Source organism: Harmonia axyridis, chromosome 2 (genome assembly GCF_914767665.1).
Source record: "Harmonia axyridis chromosome 2, icHarAxyr1.1, whole genome shotgun sequence".
In the NCBI taxonomy this organism is placed as follows: domain Eukaryota; kingdom Metazoa; phylum Arthropoda; class Insecta; order Coleoptera; family Coccinellidae; genus Harmonia; species Harmonia axyridis.
In genome coordinates, this window is record NC_059502.1 from 24,837,924 (window position 1) to 24,863,096 (window position 25,173).

A 25,173-nucleotide genomic window follows, 5' to 3' on the forward strand; every position below is an offset into this window, starting at 1 on the left:
TATTTATAGTCTCGTACATAGTAAGAGAATTGAAATAAAATAATGTCTTCCACACCCAATGAAGGCTTTACCCTCGAAGAACTAAAAAAAACAGACATTGATTACATTAAGGCGAAGCAGCTGGTTGAGAATTCAAAAAATAAAAAACTAGTGGTAACCAGTATTCATCGTATTAATAATCCAAATGTAGAAAAAAGGTATGAGAAAGCATTAAAGATGAAGAAGATTGAGTATCCACAAATGAAGGAGGTGCTTCTTTTCCATGGTACTAGTTGGGATAATGTCAATTCCATTTGCAAGCACAATTTTCAAATCGAGTAAGCCATTTTCTCAATATGTAGTTGTTTCCGAATATTATAGATGATATGATATTAGAAATTCCTTAGTGATTGAAAATATGTATAGCTGTTTGTGAAAAATGATATATTGTCGATTGAAAGAAAGTTGGCGATCGACGACGGAGTGTGGTCATCTCTTGAAAAAGACAATTATTTTGCACTCGAATTATATACAAGATTTTTTTTTAAATCAAGCACTTCACTTATTTCCAAGAATTTTTTCATTTAGGAAACTTTTCACTCAAATGAAAGATGTCATTTAGGTAGGTACTAGTTGTCATTGGATACTCTGAGCAATGCATACTCATTTGATTTATAGTTAATAATTGGGAGACCGATCTTTTTTGTATTCAGTCGCACATAGGTACCTAAGACGCAAAGATCACCTGGTGTGTGCACTTTGGGGATTCACGGCTTGGATTGATATTCAAGCTACTTGGCTTGAGTTTGACTTGAAATCAACTCAAGTTCAAGTCAAATAGTAGTTCAAGTGAGTCTCATAAAACATCCTTTCTACTATAAAATGCGGAAAACTCGTATTTTTGATATAACTCCTTAGTTCTAGAATACTCACCCGAATTTTTGACGTGTGTTCAGTTTTTATTGAGATTTCGACATCGGGCGTTTTTGTTGTATAAAATCCCAAGAATTATTATGTCTTTTCAGCGCTTCAGAACACGATTATTTTGCTATACAAAATTCAAAACTTTTTCGATTTTTCATGCAATACTTGAAACCTCACCAGACATGAACATGAATATAAGGCCAATTGAAAAGTCCCCGGTCTGATGCACAGATGGCGATGCTTGTATCAAATCCATATGATGTGTCAAAATTTGACAGCAGTCCGACCATTATTTTGTGAGATATCGCGTTGTGAATGTAGCTACTTTTGTTATTTGAAAAAAGATGGAAAAAAGAATTTCGTGTGTTGATAAAATATTACTTTTTGAAGGAAAAAAGGCAATTGAAGCAAAATCTTGGCTTGATGAGGAGTTTCCGGGGTCTGCGGCAGGAAAATCAACCATCATTGATTGGTATGGTAAGTTTAAACGCGGTGAAATGAGCACCGAAGACGGTGAACGCAGTAGACGTCCAAAAGAGGCTGCCATGGACGAAAAAATAAAAAAAGTTCACAAAATAAATGTGAATGATCGTAAAGTGAAGTTGATCGAGATTGCAGACATTGTGAAGATATCATCTGAACGTGTACATCATATCATTCATGAATATTTGTACATGAGAAAGCTATATGAAAAATGGATGCCGCATGCGAGCCCACAATCGATCAAAAGCAACAACGTGTTAATGATTCTGAGAAGTGTTTGTAGATGTTAAAGTGCAATAAACCTGAGTTTTTGCGTCGATATGTGATAATGGATGAAACATGGCTCCATCATTTTACTGCGGATTCCAATCGACAGTCAGTGCAGTGGACTGCACACAATTAACCGAATCCTAAGCGAGGAAAAACACAACAGTCAGCTGGCAAGGTTATGTCATCAGTATTCTTGGATGAGCAAGGTATAATATTCATTGATTACCTCCAAAAGTTCCAGACCATCAACAGCGAATATTATATAGCGATATTGGATCGTTTAAAGGATGAAATCGTTAAAAAAAACGGACCCATTTGAAGAAAAAAAAGGTGCTATTTCATCAAGACAATGCGCCGTGTCACAAATCAATGAAAACAATATCAAAATTGCATGAATTGGGCTTCGAATTGCTTCTGCATTCACCACATCTCTGGAAAGAAATTTAGCGCCAATGAAGAAGTAAACTGAGGTCTATTTTTGAAAGTCAAATCGTACTAAAAAATGGTATCGAAAAGTTGGAAGACCGCTATAATCGCTGTATCGCCCTCGAAGGCAACTATGTTGAATAATAAAATCGAATTTTGCCAAAAAAAAAATTGTTGTACTATGTAGACCGGGGATTTTTCAATTGGCCTGTTATCAGGCACTGTAAACGAATTTAATGGGAAACCACCCATGAGTATAGGGGGTAACCTCGGAGGTAAATTTCAATTATTCCTACGATCGGGCTTTTTAAATTGTCAGTTTCTTCTTGTCTTAATCAATGAGTATTTTATACTTATTTAGTTCAACGGAAAATCAATAATTTCAAATGTTTTTCTAGCTTATGTAAAACCTATGACTGGGGAAAAATGATATACCTTACTGAAAGCAGTAAATTGGCTTCAGATTTTCCTGCGGAACAGATCCTAAATATTGATCGATGCATGTTTGGATGTCAAGTTCAGATTGGAAATGAACTTGATACAGATACAATACAAGCAGTGAGTAGAAGACAAGACAGCCATCCTGGATATGATACCAAATACAAACAATTAGTTGGTAATAACGGATATGTGTATTTTCACCATGGCATTGTAGCTAAATGGGAAACTGATGAAATATTGCCAAAATTCTTGATTAAATATATGGTCACCACTAAGTAAACAAGAGACCATGGGCGCCCGCAAGGGGGGGCCAGGGGGGGCAATGGCCCCCCATTGAGATTTTGATTGTCTCATTTTTCAGCACAATACCCTCAATATAACTTTCTCAATCCAAAAGGCAAGGAAAAAGGAAAATAATGGATTCACAAAAATTTTCCGGTTTTCAATGACAATCATGGACGCCTAATCGTTTTTCAATAATTTTCATTTTGCCCCCCCTGAGAAAAATTTCTGCGGGCGCCCATGCAAGAGACTAATCAAAATTAATTTTGATTGCTAGAAAAAACTATTCATTTCATTTTATGTATTTTTTCCTTACACCTTACATTTTTTTCGAAATAAATAAATGTCTTACCCAAAAACTATGTAACAAACATGTAACAATCAAAATGAAATAAATATGTCAACAATAGTTTATTGCAGATAAATGCTTTGAAATTAAAACAATATGGCAGTGTCTACATCAACATCGTTTGAGTGGATTTTCTGTTGAAGCATAATGAGTTTCAAATGAAAAACATGTAAACTATAAAAAAATGGGTTAAGCAGATATTCGCTGAGTTTTCCACACAATATTAACAAAATCGAATAGGTACTGTACAAGGTGTCTAAAAAAGTGGAGTTTTGTACATTTCCAAATTACTAATCGACTAAATTACAACTGAAACGTTTTAATAACTTTTGAAAAATATCATAAATGGTGAAGTAATCACATCAAAGTTCTTGATAAGAGAAATAGTTTTAGCCAAAGAAGCACTTTAATTAGCCCTCAGCAATCAATATATGATGTTTAATTTTCTCTCAGAAGCAAAGTGTTTGTGCTAACTCATAAAATCCGTTATTTCTCTGTAGGCTAGGTAACTGTGTCCCATCGCCAATTTAGGTACAGCTCTATAAATTGTTTATCCAAGAGCTAATAGAAAAGCAGTACCTAGGAAAACCTTACAGTCCGGAGCCTCACGTATACCAAAGTAATTTGAATCAAATGTTTAGAAAAGAAGCAATTTTTTGTTGATGAATTTAGGAAAACCTGTCTCAGTTTGTGAAACGAGTCCATACTAAAATCACAATAGCAGTCTAAAAGCAATGTTGCAAGTATATTATGACCCTAAGTGTTTCTTCGGGAGAAAATATATCCATATAAAATTAAACATATAAAAAACTCAGATAATAATCTTGCATTAGTTAATAATATACCGATGTGGATTCAACAATTGATTATAAATGAAATATCAATATGATTGATCAGAATCCATTCAAAATAGAAGCAATCAGATGATAAATTTAATGCCAATGATGAACTGAGAATTTTTTTAAAAAAATACTAATGGTCCAAGTTCTCATTTATTTGATAAAAATGTGAATACCATTGGACCAGAACTGTATAATGATTTCCTCAGAGAATTAGCATTATCCTACCATGATAGAGATAATACTAGAATAATTTCATTTGGCTAACGATAAAGCTGATATTTCACCTTTATTTCATTTAACTCTTCATTATCTTATCATATCTTTTGTGGACACCTTATACATCATATTATATAGTATTATTTAGGAAAGCTTTAGTCTAGATCGTCAATTGGCACTATACTCAAGAAACAAACATTTTCTTCGAGTCATTGTTATTTTATATTCATGCCAATTTATCAGATATACATATAACAAATTTCCCCTTCGTTAATCACATTTGAATTAATTCAAATAAGTCCTTGCCAACAATGAAACGGTCAGTTTCAAGCAGAATGCTAGGAAAATAAAAATATAAGTACTTAAATTTATCTTAAACAGGTCAAAAAGCAAATAATAAAAAATGAAGACAGAAGAAATTGTATTACATTTAAACAGTGGTGACTCTTTGAAGGACACCGCTTGGGAAATAAAGCCAACCATGCTGCGGCAAAGTACCACTAGTCACCGCTTTGGAAGTGAGAGGTGTATAGAGAAAGGACCACTGAATTGGCATACGATCAGTGGTCTCAGGAAGCATTTTTCTTTTTCCTATAGCGCAACCAGATGCACTAATTCATTAGGTAATGAATGCGCGCGACACTTAAGTGGTTTACGCACCTCAGCATACATGCAAAAAATATGTGCATATATGCTTAACCCTACACTGCCTATTGTATCAAATCAGATACAACCAAATAAACTTCATTTAAAGTTATCTTATTTAGCAATTTCTTACATATAACGCACCGTATCATATTTGATACATCCTTATTTCAAGATTCAATACGTTTCATAATACATTTCCGCGCGCTAATACCATCTGTGGCATGTTTATGTTTCAAAATGGTAGCTGGTTGATATCATATCCAGTGTGAGGTGATTGAGATTTGTTTATCCTTCGAATTTTCGTAAAGTTGCATTATAAAAAATGTTTTTACTTGGATAAAGGTGAGATATATCAAATATAACATAATTTCATTCATTTATACCATGTGATATTATTATATTCGACATAATTTCAGTTGTATCAAATTTGATACATAGCGCATATTTGAATTGAAAAAGAGTTGATGAAAGAACCTAGAGACTCTTCGCATGAATATATCTGCAATATCGATGGAGTTGACATAACATCTGTAGTATGGCTAGATAATGAGCCAGTTATTTTTCTTTCAACATTCAAAGGGAAAATGCCTCCAAAAGAAGTGAAAAGGTGGAACAGAAAATCAAAAAAGTATGTGAATATTGAGTGTCCAAACCTAGTCCCGGAATACAATGCTCATATGGGAGGCGTTGATGCCATGGACAGTTATATGGCAGAAATAAAATTAAAATTAGATCTAAGAAATGGTATATTGGTCTTTTTTACCATTTAGTCGACATGACCTTAGTAAATACATGGTTGCTCCACAAGAGGTTTGGTAAGCAAGAGCTCAAACAGGTTGATGTTCGGCTAGAAATAGCAGAATGACTCTGTAAGTCACAAAATGGAAACAAGAAACGAGGTAGACCATCCAAGGATTCCGTCGAAAATATGCTTGTTGCGAAAAAGAAAAAGTCCACAGTGTTTTCGCATGTTCCTCCGAAGGACGTCAGGATCGATTCTATTGGCCACTGGCCTACCTATGATGATGTGGAGACAAAGATTTAAATTTCCTTCTTGCAAATCATTCTCTCATTTGAAATGTTCAAAATGTGGTGTTCATTTGTGTCTCAACAAGAATAATAATTGTTTTGTTAATTTACACAATTCTTGAAAATGTATTCTCATATGCATTATGTATCAAATTTGATACAACTAATGTTTTTCAAAAATAAAACTTAATAAAAACTCTAGAATTTTTTTATTATTTTTTTATACTTCCTCTCAATACTATGAATCGAAATTATATTTTTTTCAACAAAAAACAAAATTCGAGAAGTGTAGGGTTAAACTGTTACGTTTCAAATTAATGTTTGAAGTTTGAGATGATAATTTTAATTTGTTCTTAAGATGTGTCATATTTTAGGTGTTTAGGTTCTTTATATTTCAATATATTGCTAAATTGAAATATAATTTGCTTAATTGTCCATTTGGAATTGTTCAGATCATTGCGTGGTATATTTCCCCTCACCATGCAAAGGAAACACAATTTAATTTTTTATTCTTTCTTGAATAGTTGATTTTATGCACAAATAATAAATAGTATAACGTTAACTCTAATAGTAGGTAACGTATGATTTTTAACAAACTGAAAAAATGTGATGGTAAATGTAAATGAAAATCAGCATTCATACTGAACTTGGTACCTGTGCAAAGTTATTTGAATATTTCATTCTTAACGTTAACCACTAGGGAACAGAATGCATGGTTTTGCGCGCATCCGTTTCCCAATGAATTAGTGCACCTAGTTGCGCTAGCACTATAGGAAAGAAAAATGCTTCTGGGAAACACCACAATCTCCCGAGGGAGGGCGCAACATGAACATTGGTTGAGAACTGCTCATCAAAAAACTAATGTGATAGTGAAAATGTTAACGTGATTGTCGAATAAATAAACTAATCAGCCTATGCCTATCACTCATGAAACAAATTAGTTTATATACACTAATAACATCGCGTGATGGGGTATTCTAGAAAATTTTTAAATTTGTATAAAAACTACAACAAATCTATTTTTGAATTTCATATAAATGTATATCTATTTCATGGAATCGAAATGTTTTACATTTAGGAGTGTTCCTTTGAAAGATAAAGAACCGACAAATGTGTACAAATATAGAACTGAAGAATTTTTAACAATCCCTATCTTGAATCAATAGATTTAAGTGAGGAAAAACAGTAATATCGTTTATCAGAATGAGTTTCTGAGATATTTCCTCCCTTAAGGGAATAACTATAACCTATAACTATAATAAAATAAAGTTGAATTTTTTTCAACAACCAATATATTACATTTTACTGTGAATTAAATAAACAGTGAATCCTAATACGTAAATAAAAGTGAAAAAAAAAGAAATGAAAAAATATTATTGTCCACACTGAAAAATGTTAATGAAAAGGCGATTATCTACCGGACTGTGTGATATTACACATGAAGGACTTAATGTATCTAGTTAAATTCAAATACAAAAAATTCTTCTGAATGCAATGAATGTTTCACACCAAGCGAATAGAAAAAGGTAACAATTCGAGTTAATCTCATATTTGGCAAAATAACTAAATCGTAAATTTACTGCACCCAAGAGGCGGGTACCCATAAGGGTTCCGTTTCAACACGACTAACAATTTGAAGGATTTCACTGAAAGCTACTGCCAAATCAGCGTTAACGATTCTATCATCGAAAAGATGATCGTACAGAAATTCAATCCTTTGCGCTGACTTGATGATGTCGTTGAACTCCTCATCCTGAAAAAAATTATAATCATTGGAATTACAACAGATCAACAAGAAGTGTGGCAAAACTACAGCTTATGTTGCTCAAAAAAATTAAAGATTGAATCATGAAAGAGAAATTTATATAGGAAATAAGTGCGATATAGTTTCAACCGTAAAGTGCAATAAAATAAATGATCACATCAGTGGATTCTACTGAGAGAAGTGCCTATAGGATGTTCTAGTTTCATGTTGATAGCTTCAATAATGAAGAAGTTATGAGAACTTTTCATTTCTATCAACTTTCCAATCTTCTATTATTGTTTGAAAACAGTTGAGCTTATAAGCTTGCGATTTTCACCAAATTAATTCTCTCAAAAACCAGGTCCAAAAAAATGCTATTTATTTTTTCTAGCTCAAAGAGATTCTGAGATCCTCTCACTAGACAAAGAGTTTGGAACACCCGATACAAATCACTGATATATTTTTGAAATATTCGTGAAAAAAAAAATTACCAAAAATTGTCACGAAAGAGGTAAAATTTTTCGTAAAAAAAAACGATTGACCGTCGTAGAGTGCTGCCCTCCACTCATTTGCTTCGAAAATAGAAAGAAGGTAAAGTAAATGTACAACTTCGTACACAGTACAAAGTTTTGTCATCCCACGTGGTGGTAATCCCTCTTAATAATATGTACTCAACCAATACTCACCGTAAAACCTCTAGAATTATTAACATCAAAGGTGGATCTTGCATGTACTGCATTCCTAGTTTCTTTTAGTTCTTCTAACGAAGGAGGCTTGATGTAAATGATGTAGGGCTTGAGATCTGGATTCCTCAGTATTTTTAAGGCCTGATAGTGAGGATTGAGGATACACACATGGCTGCTATTTATTATAGCTTTAACGCTTTCCGTAGAGGTTCCGTAGAGATTACCCTTATATTCGCCGAATTCTATGAATTTGTTTGCTTCAATGTCTTCTTCCATTTTTTCTCTAGAGACAAAAAAGTAGTCTTTTCCTTCCACTTCGCCTGGTCTTATTGGTCTACTGGTAACTGCAATCGAATAATTTTTTGAATTGATACAATTCTAGAAAAATTATATTCTCTCGGAATTTATAGATGGAAGAATTTTCCGATCCACTGACTTATGCTTCAACGTGTTGGGCATCCCTCTGCTTAACAAAAAAAAGCGAATCGACGAAAGAGCGTAGCACTGATCTGTATTGCATGTGGCAATACTAAAAAGTGACGTCTTTATCTGTCTCACTCACACTTCATCAGAATCTGGTTCAGACCTTTCGTAAATGTGCTAAACTTTGAGGTATAGAGTGTTAAAGTTTCGAGAAAAAACTTTTTTCTACTACCAGAATGATGCTATTTAAAATATTTCTATGAAATTTGGTATAGGTTTCACTGCATCGAAATACATTTTCTGATGTACAAAAAATTTCATTATTTTCAACAGTGCATTGAATATTATTGGAAAAAAAGGTACGACACTGCTTTTTCTCAAATCAAAAATTATTTTTGAAAGTCACGTTCATTTCTGAACAAATTTGATCTTTAGATTTTACATGTGTGAGCATGGTTTTCGCTTAAAAAAATAAAAATCGTTTCAATTCAGGAACAAATTGCCAAAAGTGTCATGGGGTGACTATTCCGTCGACATTGCTTGCAATAAGAGCTCAAATTGGTTCAAAAACGGTTGAGAATTCTAAAAATACATTTTCGTCATTAGATTTTATAATTAAAAAAAATAAAACTGTTACCATAAAAAAATTACCCCATGGCACTTTGAGAAATTTGTTTTTGAGCGAAAACCATGCTCAAAGTTAAATCAAGAGATCAGATATGTTCAGGAATTATTGAGACTTTCAAAAATAATTTGAGAAAATGCAGTGTCGTACCATTTTTCAATATTCAATGCAAAATCCATACGGATACCTCTGGTTAAAATAATTGAATTGTTTGTACATCAGAAAATTTATTTTCCTACAACTACTATGAAAAGTATCATATTCTTCATAGCTTACTCAATTTCAAAATTATGTATTGCTCATACTGTGGGAAATATTATTTCTCACGGCACTTCGCCCACATCTCGCTTGGTAGACCAATGAAATTGGGCTTTTGAGTTGTTTCTATGGAAACGCAATAAATTAGCACATACTGTCAACGAAGGCCATTTTGATTTAAATCAAGTTCATTACTTGAATTACTGAAATTTGTGCAGTAGTAGGAAAAGTATAGTGTGCAACATGTGGAGAAAGTCCTTTTCTCGCTCGTGTGTTTGCGTCACTCGCCTTTCAGGCTCGTGCCACAAACTTTCACACTCGCGAGAAAAGTTGGACTTTCCCCATTTGTTGCACAATATACTATTATGCAGTGAAAACTCGTACCAAATTTCATAGAAATATCTGCAATTGTGGTTATAAAAAAATTTCTGTAAAATTCAATTTGAAAAGTTTTTGACATATGTCAAAACGCTGAAGCTGAAGCACGTTTATGACATAGGTTTATATGACGCTTTTTTTAGGATACAATCAAAAAACCATATAGGTACACAGTAAAATCGTTTTCTGATGCATTTGTTTTGATGCCAACATTCGCCACTCATTGTCTGGCATGACACTATAGCAGTAGCGTAACATAATTTGATTAATTTCGAAATTACCAATTGATGCTCAAAAATAGTTTACAATGTGATTTATTCATAGAAATTCTTTCGTGCTTCGAAAGGGTCAATATTTTTCTCAGTTTAATGATGTAGCTACTGTGGAGTTATGAAAAAGTATTCCTGATAAAGTATTCAACAATCAAATCGGAATTCTCCACGCCTATGGCTCGCACAGACAATCGGCTAGCTCGATTGTGATTGGCGATACTAAACTTCCATCTCTCTTCTATTCGGGATCGAGCCAATACCTCCTAGACTACGGAGGTATTGATCGAGCTCAAATGTTTACTTTCCGTTCCTCCTATCTATATTCTAAGGCCCAGTTTCACCAAATGCTTTAATCTTGACTTAGCTCTTAAGTGAGGCCTTAGATCACGATTAATGTAATGTAGCGTTTCACCACACTCCAAAGCGCCATTTAATCGACCAATCGCGATTTAGCACTAATCGGCCATTTCTGGAGGATTATAACCTTTCAAGTTGAGATTAATAATTATTTATCAGTATGGAACTCTTGTCTATGTAATTATTTTTCCGGAAATTTCTAATTTTTGGGTCAATTTTATCAAAATATGACTATATGTATAGGCTCAATATTTCCCATTTAAAATACACGTAAACTTTGTTTTTGTGTTTTATGAAATATATTGCAAAGAATAATTCATTGATATGTTCGATTGAAATATTATTTAAGAAGCAGTTAAACTTGTTAATAAAAATAAATAAGTTAATAAAATTACTTATATAGTTTTTTTTCCAGAATGTGTGGTTTTGTGAAATGGGATAATTTCTTTTTAACTTCTGCAAGTTTCCGACATTTCGAAGCACATCACTCGACATTTTCGGCAAAAATTAACTTTGTTTTTTGTTTACAAAATGACAAATGTTTAAAATGTTATGAGTTATGAATGACCTGACACCTAGCGCCAATGGTGGTCATCACTGCTTATACGATACAGAACACTATATAACTCTTTGTTCACAACGTTGCCAAATGGTTCGACTATTTAATCGCGATTTGGTTAATCGCGATCATCTTCGGACGGGTTGATGCATGGTGAAACAGAAAACACTGTTAAGCCTGCTTTAATAACAAGCCGAGTTTAATCAATCTGGGATCAAGTGTTGTTTGGTGAAACTGGGCCTAAGGGTTTTCTCAACGGGCATAATTTATGAGATTCTGAGAGCTCCCAAGAACGCCTATGATAGGAAGGATAAAAAAATGTGTACTCACATGGTATAGGAGTCTTATATTTCATAGGGTTGGTATCTATTAACCTCCTCTTCAGTTCATTGCGGCCTATTCCTGGTGCTCCTATCAAAACAATGGGTCTGTAGATTCCGGGTCTTGGATATAGTTTGGCCACTTCTTCGTACGTCGCAATTTGTTCCCTATCAAAATCGTCATTCTCCGCTGTATCGTACATAATCTTCTTTGTTTTTGGAGCAGATGCACAGTGTGGAGACTTTGGCGATTGATTGCAGGATAGGCCTAATATCGGAGAGACGGAACAGAGAGCTAAAAAAAAAATTAATTCAAAACTGATTATGAAAGGAAGGACCAGACAGCAACATAATGGAAAAATTGCAACCGGTTAATTTTTCTGAATTTTTCTTATTTTGTAAAATATGGCCTCCTGAACAAGAAAGTCTAGGGGTCCAACTCATATTCGACTAGATTTTGAGATAAAGGGTGTAGAAGTTGGAGAATAGAATTTCTTCAAAGTGACATTTTCCGTAGGAACACATCTTGAATTTAACACTTTTGCGCGACAAATATTGCTTACTCATAAGGTTATAATTTTGGACTTGTTTTCAATAAAAATTATTCCATTTATAAAATAATTTATTATTTTATTAACGTCCTACCAGTGGCGACGCTATCTTTCAAAAACAGGGGTGACCAAGAGGGGGCCGGATTTTTTGGGGGGGGGGGGAGGGTGCAGAGTAAAGCAAAATATTAGTTCTGCTAATCTTTTAGCCTTAGTATGTCAAATTTTAGGGGGGCTGTGGCCCCCTGGTCCCTCCCTACCGTCGCCACTGCGTCTTACTCCACCCGCCATATTCCCCAGATATTGCGCCCTCAGATTATTTTATTCCAGTCGATGGCATATGATCTCTGTCATCAGCAGTTTCACTCATATGAAGACACCAAAAAATGGCTTCATTCGTGGCTCCTGACCGTTACAGTTTACGAGCTCTACCAGAAAGAGGATAAAAAGTTTTAGCTAACAATTTTTTGAAAGTTTCATTTATAACCATTTGTCGCATTATCATTAAAAAACATAATAATTTTCGTTTAGTTATGTATCAAAATTAAGTAAAAATAAATAATTAAATAAAAATATTCTGGCTATGCAGATGATTGAAGCTGCAGATCTAAGCAAATTGTAGATAACTGAAATCACTCACGTTCTGGCTCATCACTATTGGCCTGGGATCTTTCATGTACAATTCGTCGTTCTTGTAGAGCTCTGCTAGGTATCAAACCAGCTCTCATATTCCTGTCTCCTTCCTTTCTTGCTTGCCACCTAGAATTTCAATATCTACGAATGTTCGAGAAATTACTGTACTAAATTGAGTATAAATACTTTTCTACCAAATATCATAGATAGACAATATAGAAAGATTGTCTTCTCAATAATATTCTCCCCTCATCAAGTATCTTAAATCTCTTTAGATAATAACTGATGATCGAACAAACAAAATGTGTCAATAGTTACCAGAAAAATGAATTTTTTATTTCATTAGTTCATAGTGTATGCAAAGTTTTCCAACCATTCGTAAACAAAATTTTTACTAACTTTATTGCCAATTTGTTCAGTTTTGAGGTTGAATAGTTACAGTTCGATAATTACAGAAAGCTAAATCTGAATTTCAAAAACGAATTGAGGCAGAAAACGAAACAGTCATTTTTTCAAGGGATTTTCCAATTTCCAAGAGGTTTTATTCGGATAGCGCGATATCTGGGCACTTTTGAAGCTGTTATCTTTCGACATTTGGCAAGTAAAAACTAGATCATCACTAAAAATGGAATGATACGCGCTTCAACAACGCATTAAAATTGTTAAAATTTCCTACAAAATGAAAATTTGCAGTAACAGTTCGCAAAACTGAAGCATTTTTGAAAAGTTTTTTAGCACCCATTAGATTGGCAATAGTGGAAGTGGTGCAAAATGTAGGCTTTTGGGACAAAATAGTGATGTGAAAAATCAAAACCGTGTGCGTCGTTCAAGAACAATTGAGAACCCTAATTGTCGGTTTCTCGTCGATCTTAGGAATAAGACATGATTGATTAATGTTTTTTTTTATGGCTAGAATTGAAATATGTATATTGATATCGACGTAGTTTTTTCAACGAGACGGTGCTGTGTCCATAGAAGTTAAGAAACAATCGAAATTTTGCCATAGAAGAATTTTCCGGTCGTGTTATTCATTAAAGAATAAATCATAATTGACCACCGAGATCTTGTGATTTAACACCTTCAGACTTTTTTGTATAGGACTACGTGAAAGATAAGGTTTATGAGAATGCTCCACAATCGATTCAAAACCTCAAAGATGGAATTCGTGAAATTTTGCGCTGAATTTTGTTTGTTTTTTAGGTTGAAAAAGGGTATTCTTTCATGAGTTACATTTTTAACTTTCACAGTGAATGTGTTATTTTCTCAAAAAAATTGTTATCTACGTTACCAATTCTTTTACACCATCAATTAGGTAAGTTGTCTAATGAATCGGTAGAAATAATTCGGGTAGTCATTTAAAAAAATTATGACGTCACTCTGTGAAAATGGATTATGTTATAAGTGAAATTTTTTGCCATAAGGTAGTTAATTGAAAACTAAAATTGAACTCGAACGTTTGCTTGAAAACATTCAAAAACAGAATACTGAATTTTGTTCCTTACTTTATCCACATACTGATAAAATAATGTATTTCAAATAGAATGTCACGCAATTTTCACTGACAATATACAGTGGGTGCCATTTGAAAATAAAAAGTGAGGGGTAGCTACCACAGGGCTGTCAAATGTAACAATCCTTTTTATACATCATTGGAAAGGTACTATGATGTTATTCAAAGCATTTTTTTTATTTTTTCATTATCTTGTCAAATAAGCTAGATATTGCCTGTATACGATAACTTGGGAGACCCGGTAGTATCTAAATGATCAAGAGAGGCAAAAGCTTCTGATTCACGTCAGTGCTTCTCTCGAATTTGTTCCCTTCTACTGGCTCATTCAATTGAAGATATCTTTTATAAGCAAATAATATACTCACCAGTATGCATCATCTTGCGAAACAATGTGAAGAATATCACCCTTCTCGAAATCTAAACCAGCTTCTTTGCATGGAATATAAGGATCCGTTTCTGCATTATAATTGAAATGTGCTCTTACACGCACTTTACTTTCTCTTTGGTTAAGCCTACCATCGGCTGGAACTAATTTGAATGTGATTGTACCTTCTGAATTTTGCTGAAATCGGTAAAAAAATAATTCATCTATAGTGTCCTGAGGTTGGAAAGGACAGCATTAACATAGATAGATCACCGAAAAATTAGGTGCAAAAAAATGTTGCTATAAGATAAAGGTTTTATCACAGCCGTCTATATAGCCATCTATTAAGACGGCTATGGTTTATCAAGTGAAAAAATAATTTCGGCAAGAAAGCAATATTATGCCAATCTCTATGAAATTCTTATTCAGAAATACCCCGCTTTGTCCTCATGAATATGTAATGCTTTTTGACTTGAGCTACTTTTTTTCAATAAATTTAAACTAGAGATCATATGTTAAAAAGCGTTCGGGATGAATTTATGATTTTTTTATCGAATTCCCGAATATTTTTCAAGTCTTTTGCAGTTCAATGGATCATTATATGAATGGTCCGAAAGACACTGCGAATTTTCGAAAGTGGTCTTTAAAAAATTTCCCCATGTCAATTTATTCAAATAGCATGCCCTGAATTTGTTTGTTTATTGGATACCCTAATGAGTTTTCCATTTTTCCTGACGACAAAAGATACCTTATTATTATAAAACCAAGGAGTTAGTCGATAATGTCAACGAAGCCGACTTGTGGGGATTATTTTGTTTCTGAAAACTTGTGTATTTAAGTTCTTTATTCTGACGTCATTTCATCTTTTATGTAGCTTTTGTTGTGTAAAACTTGAAATAAAGAAAATTATCTATCTATCTATCTATCTATCTACATCCTCAGGAGCTTTGGCTGTTACTTCGTATAACAGGACTGACTTTCCCATATGAGCGGTTCTAAGGTAAGTCAAAACGGAGATTTGCATACTATATGTTCAGTTGTTTCTACCTCCTTTCTACAGACCCTACAAATCTCATCTGCTGACTTCCCATGCCGTACAAAAGGTATTTGCACCGACACTCAGTACCATCATTACCTGAAGCTCAGCTTCAAGAGCTTTCTGGTATAGGTCGGTAAAAGCTCCACAAATTTCTTTGCCTGAGCAAGACCAGGAGTGTTACCCCAGAAGGTTATTCTATTGTCCCACTCCCATTGTTGGACCACTATCTTATATTGGTCTTTTCCAAGCACAGAAAAAGGCTCATGACCGACAGGTGTTTATCTTGATGCTCTTATGGCAAGTTTATCGGCCTTTTCATTTCACAATGCCTCGGTACTCCCAGTAAAATTAGTCAATACCTCTGGCTAGTTGCTTTAAGGTATTACGGTACTCCCATGTTAGCAGAGACAACTGGTTATATAATTCCTTTGGGATCTCTGCGTGTCCTGGCTATCTGTAGTGATGCAAATATACGCCCCTTTGAGTTTTTTTATGGGACACTCATGAGTGCACGTATAAACAGTTAGGGTCTCGGTTTGCATGATAGAAGGCTCACTTTCCAAGTATCTCAATCATACCTCAATCATCTGAGATTCGCAGACGATAGTCTTGTTGAGCACAGACATTCAAGAACTGAACACCATGCTAAATCAGCTCAACGAACAATCTAAGCGAATAGGCCTAAAAACGAACCTAAATAAGACCAAGATAATGAGCAACAATGAAAATAACATTACCATCGATAACGTTACCATAGAAAATGTGGATCATTATATATATTTGGGTCATAAAATCAAATAAGGCAAAGAAAATCAAAGTGTGGAAATAAAACGCAGAATCCAATTGGCATGGGTGGCATTCGGAAACATGAGATATATCTTTAAAGACAAAGAGGTACCGATCAACCTAAAGAGAAAAGCTTACGACAGCTGCATCCTACCTGTTTTTACTTATGGCTTGGAAACCATGGCAATAACCCAAAAAGCAGCAGAACAACTGAGAGTTGCACAAAGAGCCATGGAGAGAATAATGTTGGGAGTTACCTTGAGGGACAGAATTAGAAATAGCCAGATACGTGATAGAACCAAGGTAACATATGTTATTAAAAGAGTAGCAAGCCAAAAATGGCAATGGATCGGCCATGTGGCGAGACAGGAGCGGGACAGATGGACCCAGAGGGTGATAATATGGAGACCAAGAGGGACAACAAGAAGTGTGGGCCGACCTAAAAAGAGATGGATCGATGACGTCAGAACAGTAGCAGGAGGACAGTGGATGAGATTGGCAACAGATCGTGTGGCATGGAAAAACCTGGAAGAGGCCTTTATCCGACAATGGATGGACAGGGGCTGAAGAAGAAGAAGAAGAAGTTAAATTTTAATATTCACATCAATAATGCAAATACAATGTAGATTAAACACTTTTGGATACGGTAGATGATTCGGCTCATGAATAATACCTACCAATATGCTGAGGACATCATTTGGAGTTTTTCCTTCGACATTGATGTTATTAACTTCAACAACTTCGTCTCCTACATGGATAAGTCCGGACCTGTCAGCTGCACCACCATGCATTACTCTTGCTATAATTATTTTTCCTGTGGACTCGTCGGTTTTTATTGTAGCTCCCTAAAGGAAAATAAAGGAATTATGACCATGCGATTCCTAACCATCTACAATATGAGAGAAACATTATTTTCTCATTCACCTCCTCTAAATATTTTCATTCAACACGGTTTAAAGAAAATATTTAAAATTCACAAAAATAAACGTTTTCAACACCAAATATATTGGGACCAATTTCTCCAACTCCGGTTCATTAGATTTTGCCAACAACGTAAATTTAGCTAGCTGGTAGCCAACAGCTAGCCGAGCAGTGAGCAACTTACAGCTAAGTTCACAGTGGCAGTGAATCTGGTAGCCGAAGGTGAAAAGAATGAGTCTTAGATATCATCAGATCACCACAAGATTTCGAAGTAGTAATCTGTTATATATAGGAAAATCAAAAACTTTATTTATTTGGAACAAGCTAAACTTAGAGGCAAGACGATTTCTGACATTGTGTTAAAAAAATATTTTAATAATCAAATTATACATTGGCGAATAAGCAGTGGCGTACCCAAGGGAGGGAGATAAGGGGGATATTTCCCCCCCCCCCCAGAAGAAATATCCATTATATGTAACAACGTTATATATCACAATCTTATTATGAGTAAGCAAAATTCTTTGGAAAACTTCTTCAAAAGAAAGAAAATATTATTTTTTTTTTCTTTATCCCCCCCCCCAAATTCTTATGTCTGGGTACGCCACTACGAATAAGTGTATTATTCCGGAAGAGGTCTACTTTGATAGCGATACAATAGAGTCCGATGAATAAAACGTATTTGGCCCTATATTCTTGTATATTTTTGACATAGAAGTATTTCAAAATAAAACATATTATCTTGAAGTGGATGGTAAAATTGTGAATCCTAGCTCTAGAAATAATAATACGCCTTTGAGTGAAGACAGCAGCAACATAAAGGTAATAAGTGATAGGGTAAAGGAAAAAATTGAATTCTAGATAGAAATAAATATCTAATCTTCTCATACTTACTACTATAGGTTCGGCACTTTGTGACCCAGTCTTTGCAGAAAGGCACAAAATAAATATTCAGTTAAAAGTACATGGTCACTGCAGTCAAAAGAAGAGTGAAAGCAATGAGATAGGAAAAATTAGAAGCTGTTTATAGTAGATGAAATAATTCTCAGAAAGCCAAATATCGGAGATTGCTCTTTTATACATATTCCTCTCAATTGACAGTTGATTTTTTTTATTGTGTTTCATCATTTAAAAATGCATACAAATTATTATGCTATTCCATAAAATAAAAATTCATCCTACAAATTCTTCCGGATATTATTACAAAAAGAGTGCCAAAAAACATTGTGGGAATGTGTCAAATCACAATTATGCCTATACGTTATTCTTAAATATCCACAAAATCATGAGGTGAAACTCAAAACAAAATACCTTAGATACGATTTTTTCCTCTTTAATTTTGATTTATTAAAAGTATGTTTGAATCAAAATACTAAGCATCGATTTTCGTTCAAATAATTATTTCTCACTACTAGTTCTTTTAGTACAGATGACACAAATGTTTGGAATCACTTCTATTTTTAATTTGTTGTGAAATACGATTAGAATACATAAATTTCCTTGAAACCACTGCAAAAATTTCATTGTACTTTCCAATATCACATTTTCATGTAAGTATTTACTTATTATATTTTTCCTATTATGAATGATTCTATTGAAATGCGTCCACTCACCAAAGGTTCGTTACTTTTAACAAGCTGCACTATTTTAACAGTTTCTTCTTCTTCATCAGCATCCGGAGGAATTTCTGGCAGATGAGGGTAATAATCTTTTTGGGCTACTGCGTCATGTGCACATAGGACACCCTGAAATATAATATGTTGAAATTCTAAAAACTAATATTTCAGTGATCATAAATTCGATGAGCTGTGGTACCTAAACCTTTAGTCTGGAACATTAATATTTCCCCATTGACGTATCCGAATTATACCATAAAATCAACATATTTTCAAAATATTCTCAAATTTAATATTTTCCATACGAAAATATTGTAATTCTACAAAAAACTAATTTAAAGAACTACTTATTTATATTTATAACGATAACAATGAAATTAACATGCCAAACCAATGGGTAAGCTTGACTTTTATTTTTTTTGGCGAACGTCCAAGAATGTTACTATGGAAATGATCCCAACATGGCAGGAGGCGAAACACCGAAACGATTATACCACGTGATCAAGGGTATAGCCACGTATCAATACGACGTAACTATGGAATATTTACGGATTCTATTGGTTCATCAGAACATGAGTTGTATAATCAGTGTTTAATGTTGACATGATTGGGTGAAAATGATTAATATGACACAAAATGATAAAACTTGATTGGTTGTTAGAACTGTCAAAAAATTTTCTACATAATAGTACCAAAAGTACCATTAATAATTCTTTGGAAACTCTTAAAAATTTGTCACTTCGATATCCCTAAAATTACCTGTATATTCGGCTTCTGAAGCAAATAAAATAGCTCCTTGCAGTCATCGGAAGCTTGAGGAATACTGGCCAACTCTTCCAAAACGTCAACCATGACGTGCATTGATGTGGACAACATTGGAAAAAATTTTCCGCTAGCACCATTGCTGATAATCTTGTTATGTACATTTACTAGGGCGTGGAGTTCTTTTGATTGAAGGAGATCGCTGAGAAACCCTATATCTTCTTCGGTAGATGGTATACTCTCACCACTGGTTTTTAGGGAAGTGAGCAGACGAGAAAGAACTGGAAAAAAATTAAATCAACCATCTTGCAACTGCGTTCACCAATGGGCATTTCCAGTTAACTTCAAGAACTCTTGTTTAATCAATTTAGAAAACGCAGTAAAATCGCGAAATTCAAATAATTGCAATAACTGTTAGGTATTACAAAAAATTTATTTGGGAGACTAGAAATACCCCTTAGATATGAAGATATAAGATAAACATAAAGATATAAAATAATTATTTGAAATTTTGAGATATCAATTACCTAGGTAATCATAATATCGAGCGCTCCTTTAGATGTGATATAAAAATTTCAAGACCCATGCAAAATTTCAGGTTGATCGTGTCACCAGAACCAGCAAAAAAAAATCAAGATTACCAAAAAGTTGAGAGGTTGGTTGTAGATATAAACATATAAACCAAGAATTTCATACTTCGTGCGAAATTTCAAGATAATAACATCATCAAAACCATAGAAAATTAAAGAAGATTATTGGAGACGAAATACCTGATATTTCCGTAATAACAGATCAGATTCGGTTGAGATTTTTCTTAGATAAAGAGTAATATATGGTTTATTATTTCCTAGTAGAATAATATCAAATCATCAAAAAAAGAGTTCAACAAAATGAAAAAGTGACGTGAACACTAACGTAAAATCAGGAGTTTTTGCGTCGTTTGTGACCACAAAACTGTATCTATAAAGGATTATATAAGAACTGATTTATTTTAATGCCCTTATTGTCGGTTATTTATATTTTATTTAGACGAGTAGTTCCAATGGTTCGATCCTTCTGAAATTTGGCATGCACATATTCGAGTTATCATTTAACATATGCAAACTATAAGTTCCAACTATGTCTGATCTCCATTTTTTTGTTGTTGATATTCTACTTTCATGTAATTTCCATTTCCATGTTTTATTCAATTGATGATTTTAATGGTTTTACTCTAGATGAGGATGTTTTTATGTAATCCTGTTCTGGGGTTATTCTTTTAGCCATTTATTTATGTCTTGGTTTTTAAATTAACCTCTACTGAGGTGTGAAAACAATGTTTCATTTGTAATGATCACAAATAAATCTCTCACATAATTCAGGTTACGTGATCAACATGAAATTTTACGAAAAATTTGAAATTGTTAATCTATACCTACTCGCAGAATCTCAACATTCTTCGCCCGATTGGTTTGTCACGGAAATATTGCGTATATTGAATGCCTTATAATATTTTTTTTTAAATATATGATTCTGATTTGTGATCAGCTTGATATTTTTATTTTATATACAGGGTGTGGCATAATAAGTGGATAATTTGGTAGTTGCGGGTAGAGGCAGAAAATTATTTTTCATGTTCAGTGAAAGCGAGATATTCGACACTTTCGAAAATTCAAAAAATTACACCCTTTTCCACGCTTTGTGATGATATCAGACTTTGAATGAAGGCATTATTTTAATCTGTTTTTTTATATTATTCCTGGATATATCCGTTATCGAATGTGATCAATCATTTTTGAGGCGCATGCGTAGTTTTTTCAAACAAAGATGTAACCCCACTCATTATGTTTTCCTAATTTTTCCTGAGTTAAACCTCACGTGGTCTAAAATATGGTCAGAGTGCCAAATTAAGGAAAAACATGCATGTTTCATTGAGATTCTCATATAATATAACTCACTGTATTTCCAGCATTTAATACAAAATTAATTCCTATTAAAATGAGTCAAAGGCTTTTTTCTTATTTACAAAAGTGCTAAAATTTACTTCATTACTTGAAATTAACTCAAAAATATTGATTACATAACTGTGGGATTAAATGATTAAATAAAACGAGAGATAATATCAATTTTACAATATCGTTTTATCAAATTAAATTTCACAAAAGGTGTTCAGAGTGCCCATATATATTTTCAATTTCATGGTAATATGTATTTGTTTTCGAGAAAAGATTTGTATTAATTCATTTTCAATTGAATCTATTACTTTTAAAAAAAGTTTTTCAACACCTCTAAAATTTTCACTGCTAACGTTTCTGTGGTGGGATCCTACTAATTTATTATCGATTTATACCTTGATAATCGGTACCCCTCCCTTACCCTAACCTCACATAGTATTTATGGTGATTTGGTTTTTGCAAAGCTAAATCACGGCATCTAATATTATTTTTCAGAGTAGAAGTAATTTGAAGAATAGGTATGAATTCATAAGAATACATTTCTTAGGAAATAGAAATCATAGTCACTGAATAATACAAAATTTTTCACAGTATAGTCCAGGACTTGAAAGTTTATAATAATATCTAAAGGATTCGGTCTTTGCTTCCTGTAAATTCATCATATTATAAATAAAATCAAGCAAAATATTTCACAAGAAAAATTTTTGTGGAAATTACTTTGTTTTACCATTTTGATAGCATTTCTGTGAAATTTATTGCTTTCAAAAAGCAACGTTATACTTATCAAGACACTGATAGACACAGGAAAGCCATGGGAAATGTGGTCACAAACATTCACGGATGTGCACATAAAGAAGAATCTTATCAAATGATTTCTTCATACAAATTCATATTTTCCAAGATATAGTTAGGAAGAAATAATGAAGAATTTGCAAGATTTTTCAGAAGACTTCGCAATCAGTAGAATTTATTACACCTATAGTTTGTCAGGTAAAGAATAAACTTTTTTCGGCAACGGGAAGCGTCTTCTTCTCTGAGAAAGTAGCATTTCCCGGCCTAGTCCGGAAAGTACGTACTTCCCGGACTAGACCGGAAAAGAATCATAGAATCCATAGCAACCGAGATAACGGGTGACAGTTCATATGAAATTAGTTGTCAAAAATTTGCATGTTTTTTATCGCAATCGCAATAAAATATGGAAAGCAGCAGCGATAGTGTTATTTTACATGGTTGCCGAAAAAATATTGTACGCAACACGCCCGAAAATGGTTTTTTGGACTCACAGATTTCCGCTCGCATACTCGCTTACGCTCGTCCTGGAATTTTGTCTATTCGTCCAAAAAAACCTTATTTTCCGGACTTGTTACGTATATTACTATTTTCTACTTCATCTTCTACCATCATATCGGAACGAAGTGATGTGAAGACGTAACTTTTTGAACTCTCGTTCATTTATGCGCTAATTGAACCCATGTAGACCACAAAATACATGAATATATATACATAATTGATATATTATGAGATCTTGAAGAGTGTAATTGAGCACTGATTTAACGTCAGTGAAAAAAAGAATTTGAATATCATTTTTTCGATTTTCTGATTAAAATTTCTGGCGATTGAAACAAAATTTGTCATTAAGCTTGATATTGTTATTTTATATTCATAATCTATTAATCTTATGAGTAACTGAAATATTCTGCATAAATTTTCTATGGTTCTGACATCACTATCAACATGAACTTTTGTATGAAGTTGAAAATTGTTATTTTTAAGATACATAAGAAAACTCATCTCGATCGGAACTATACTCTCGAAAATATTGGGCATTTCTTTCCCAATATTCTTATTAGATTTTCTATGGTTCTGATGATTTGAAAAGTTTGAAATTTTGCAACATTGAAACCGTTATTTCATTTCAAAATCCATCTCACTTCTGGGGCAACATACACATTGTTTAAGTTTTTTCGATATTTTTCTGAATTTTCTATGCTTCTAATTGCGGGATCAAAAGCATCTCTGAAAATTTTCAATTTTCTAGATCTTTTTGACCGGGAATTATCATGTTTACGACCGGAAAGATGGAAAGCATCGAATTTGAGAACGGATTAGTTAGAGAGTCTAATCTTATCGTCTGAGGTCATTTCTGGTCCAAAATTAGAAAATCACAGACATTGTGATGAAATGATGAAGCGACCTGTCCAGGGAACGAGCGCGGACGACTAGTTGCATTGCAACGATGATAAGAACGATGATTTCACAGCGAAGTAATCGGTTAAATAGTTTAGGTTTATAAGAATTTCAGAAAATTTCATCCAGTTTAAGAAACAACTAAAGTACCTACATATCAAGCAAAGGCGTAGATTTTTTCTTGGGGGTAATAAAAAAAATTGTGACTACATTGTTAACTCATATCTATAATGTGAGAAAAAGAGGTTTGATAACGAAGTTTGAACCAAATTACTCGAAATAATTTTTTTTATTACCAATTCGATTGTTCTTATCTTATACTGGGTGTTCCTGAGTTGCAGTTACAAAGGAAAATTAGAGATTTCTTGGATAATTTTAAAAATAAAATGGCGCATAAACATGAGCCCACAAACGCTTTCTTTTCAAAATACAGGGTGTTTCTTGTAGTCCTACTTTGTTGTGATGTTAACCATCAAATTTTAATTAATCTTCGCTACAGAGTTGGAAAATAAGTACCAAAACCTATAATTAATTTATTTATCACAACTATCTAACTGGATCTTTATAATAATTTGAATTTTCCTGAGAATTACTATAGGGATCTGTTTGAATTTTTTCTCGAAATCGATTGCAGATACGACCAAACTACGACAAACCAAAAAGTTTAGTACTTAACCAAAGTGTATTTTGAAATTTTTCTAAACTACCAGTTGTTCACAGAAAAACTAATTCTGGAGGAAAGAAGCGTTCACCCTTCCAGAAAAAATTCACCCTGTAGATTTGCATTTAAAATAAGTATACCTATCAAATGATTAAAACTTCAAATTGGAATATCTATGCCAATTCAAGTTGAATAACTTGTGAAGGGAAGTTGCTATGCGAGAAAAACTTGAGCTTAAACTGCTGTATTTCAAAAACAAAGCATTTGCGGACTCATGTTATAGGCCTTTCTTTCTTGAAATGATCCGAGAAATCTGTCATTTTCATTTGTACCTCCAATTTAGGAACACCTTGTTAATATAGTCAATTCAAAACTGATGTCTTCTTAAATAAATTGCAATTTAATGAAACACAGTAAATTGTACAACACAGCCCAGACAATTTTTCGATGATACTCAGTTCAGTTCTTTGATAACTACATATTGAAATTTTGTGACGAGAAGATTCAAAAAACCGAAAACAACGGGTAAGTGTATACCGATGACGAATGCAAAAATCACAGATGATAATTAAAGGGCGATGCCGAGAAAGCGGATAGATAAAGGAAAATAATAAACATCGGATAAAGACGAGCTCGTAGTGCAATAAAAGTACTCATCTTGAAAGCGATATAAACCCATAAACCATAAAGGGGTCCGATTTTTT

The 25,173-nt window shown here is 33.5% G+C and overlaps 2 protein-coding genes across 5 annotated transcripts in view; one reads left to right on the top strand and one right to left on the bottom strand.

The window, feature by feature from the left end:
- LOC123672151 (protein mono-ADP-ribosyltransferase PARP11-like) lies at positions 1-3,224 on the top strand. 2 transcript variants are annotated; one of them, XM_045606151.1, is made up of 3 exons: positions 1-317; positions 2,481-2,811; positions 3,057-3,224. In XM_045606151.1, exons 1-2 carry the CDS (start codon positions 43-45, stop codon positions 2,800-2,802), a joined length of 597 nt encoding a protein of 198 aa, XP_045462107.1. In that variant the 5' UTR covers positions 1-42; the 3' UTR covers positions 2,803-2,811; positions 3,057-3,224. The 2 variants fall into 2 exon arrangements, with proteins under 2 accessions (XP_045462107.1, XP_045462106.1); XM_045606150.1 differs by having other exon boundaries at positions 2,481-3,224.
- LOC123672150 (MAGUK p55 subfamily member 7) overlaps positions 3,198-25,173 on the bottom strand; it is a 25,273-nt gene continuing 3,297 nt past the window's right edge. For 2 of the 3 annotated variants that reach the window (XM_045606148.1, XM_045606147.1), the window contains 9 exons: positions 19,685-19,968; positions 18,923-19,054; positions 17,069-17,236; positions 14,568-14,764; positions 12,700-12,818; positions 11,522-11,806; positions 8,320-8,663; positions 6,190-7,642; positions 3,198-4,913 (listed from right to left, as the gene is read on the bottom strand). In XM_045606148.1, the coding sequence (XP_045462104.1) occupies positions 7,466-7,642; positions 8,320-8,663; positions 11,522-11,806; positions 12,700-12,818; positions 14,568-14,764; positions 17,069-17,236; positions 18,923-19,054; positions 19,685-19,801 (1,539 nt within the window). In that variant the 5' untranslated portion in view covers positions 19,802-19,968 and the 3' untranslated portion in view covers positions 3,198-4,913; positions 6,190-7,465. Of the gene's footprint in view, positions 4,914-6,189; positions 7,643-8,319; positions 8,664-11,521; positions 11,807-12,699; positions 12,819-14,567; positions 14,765-17,068; positions 17,237-18,922; positions 19,055-19,684; positions 19,969-20,214; positions 20,373-25,173 lie in introns of those variants that run through there. The other variant, XM_045606149.1, reaches the window with a different exon arrangement.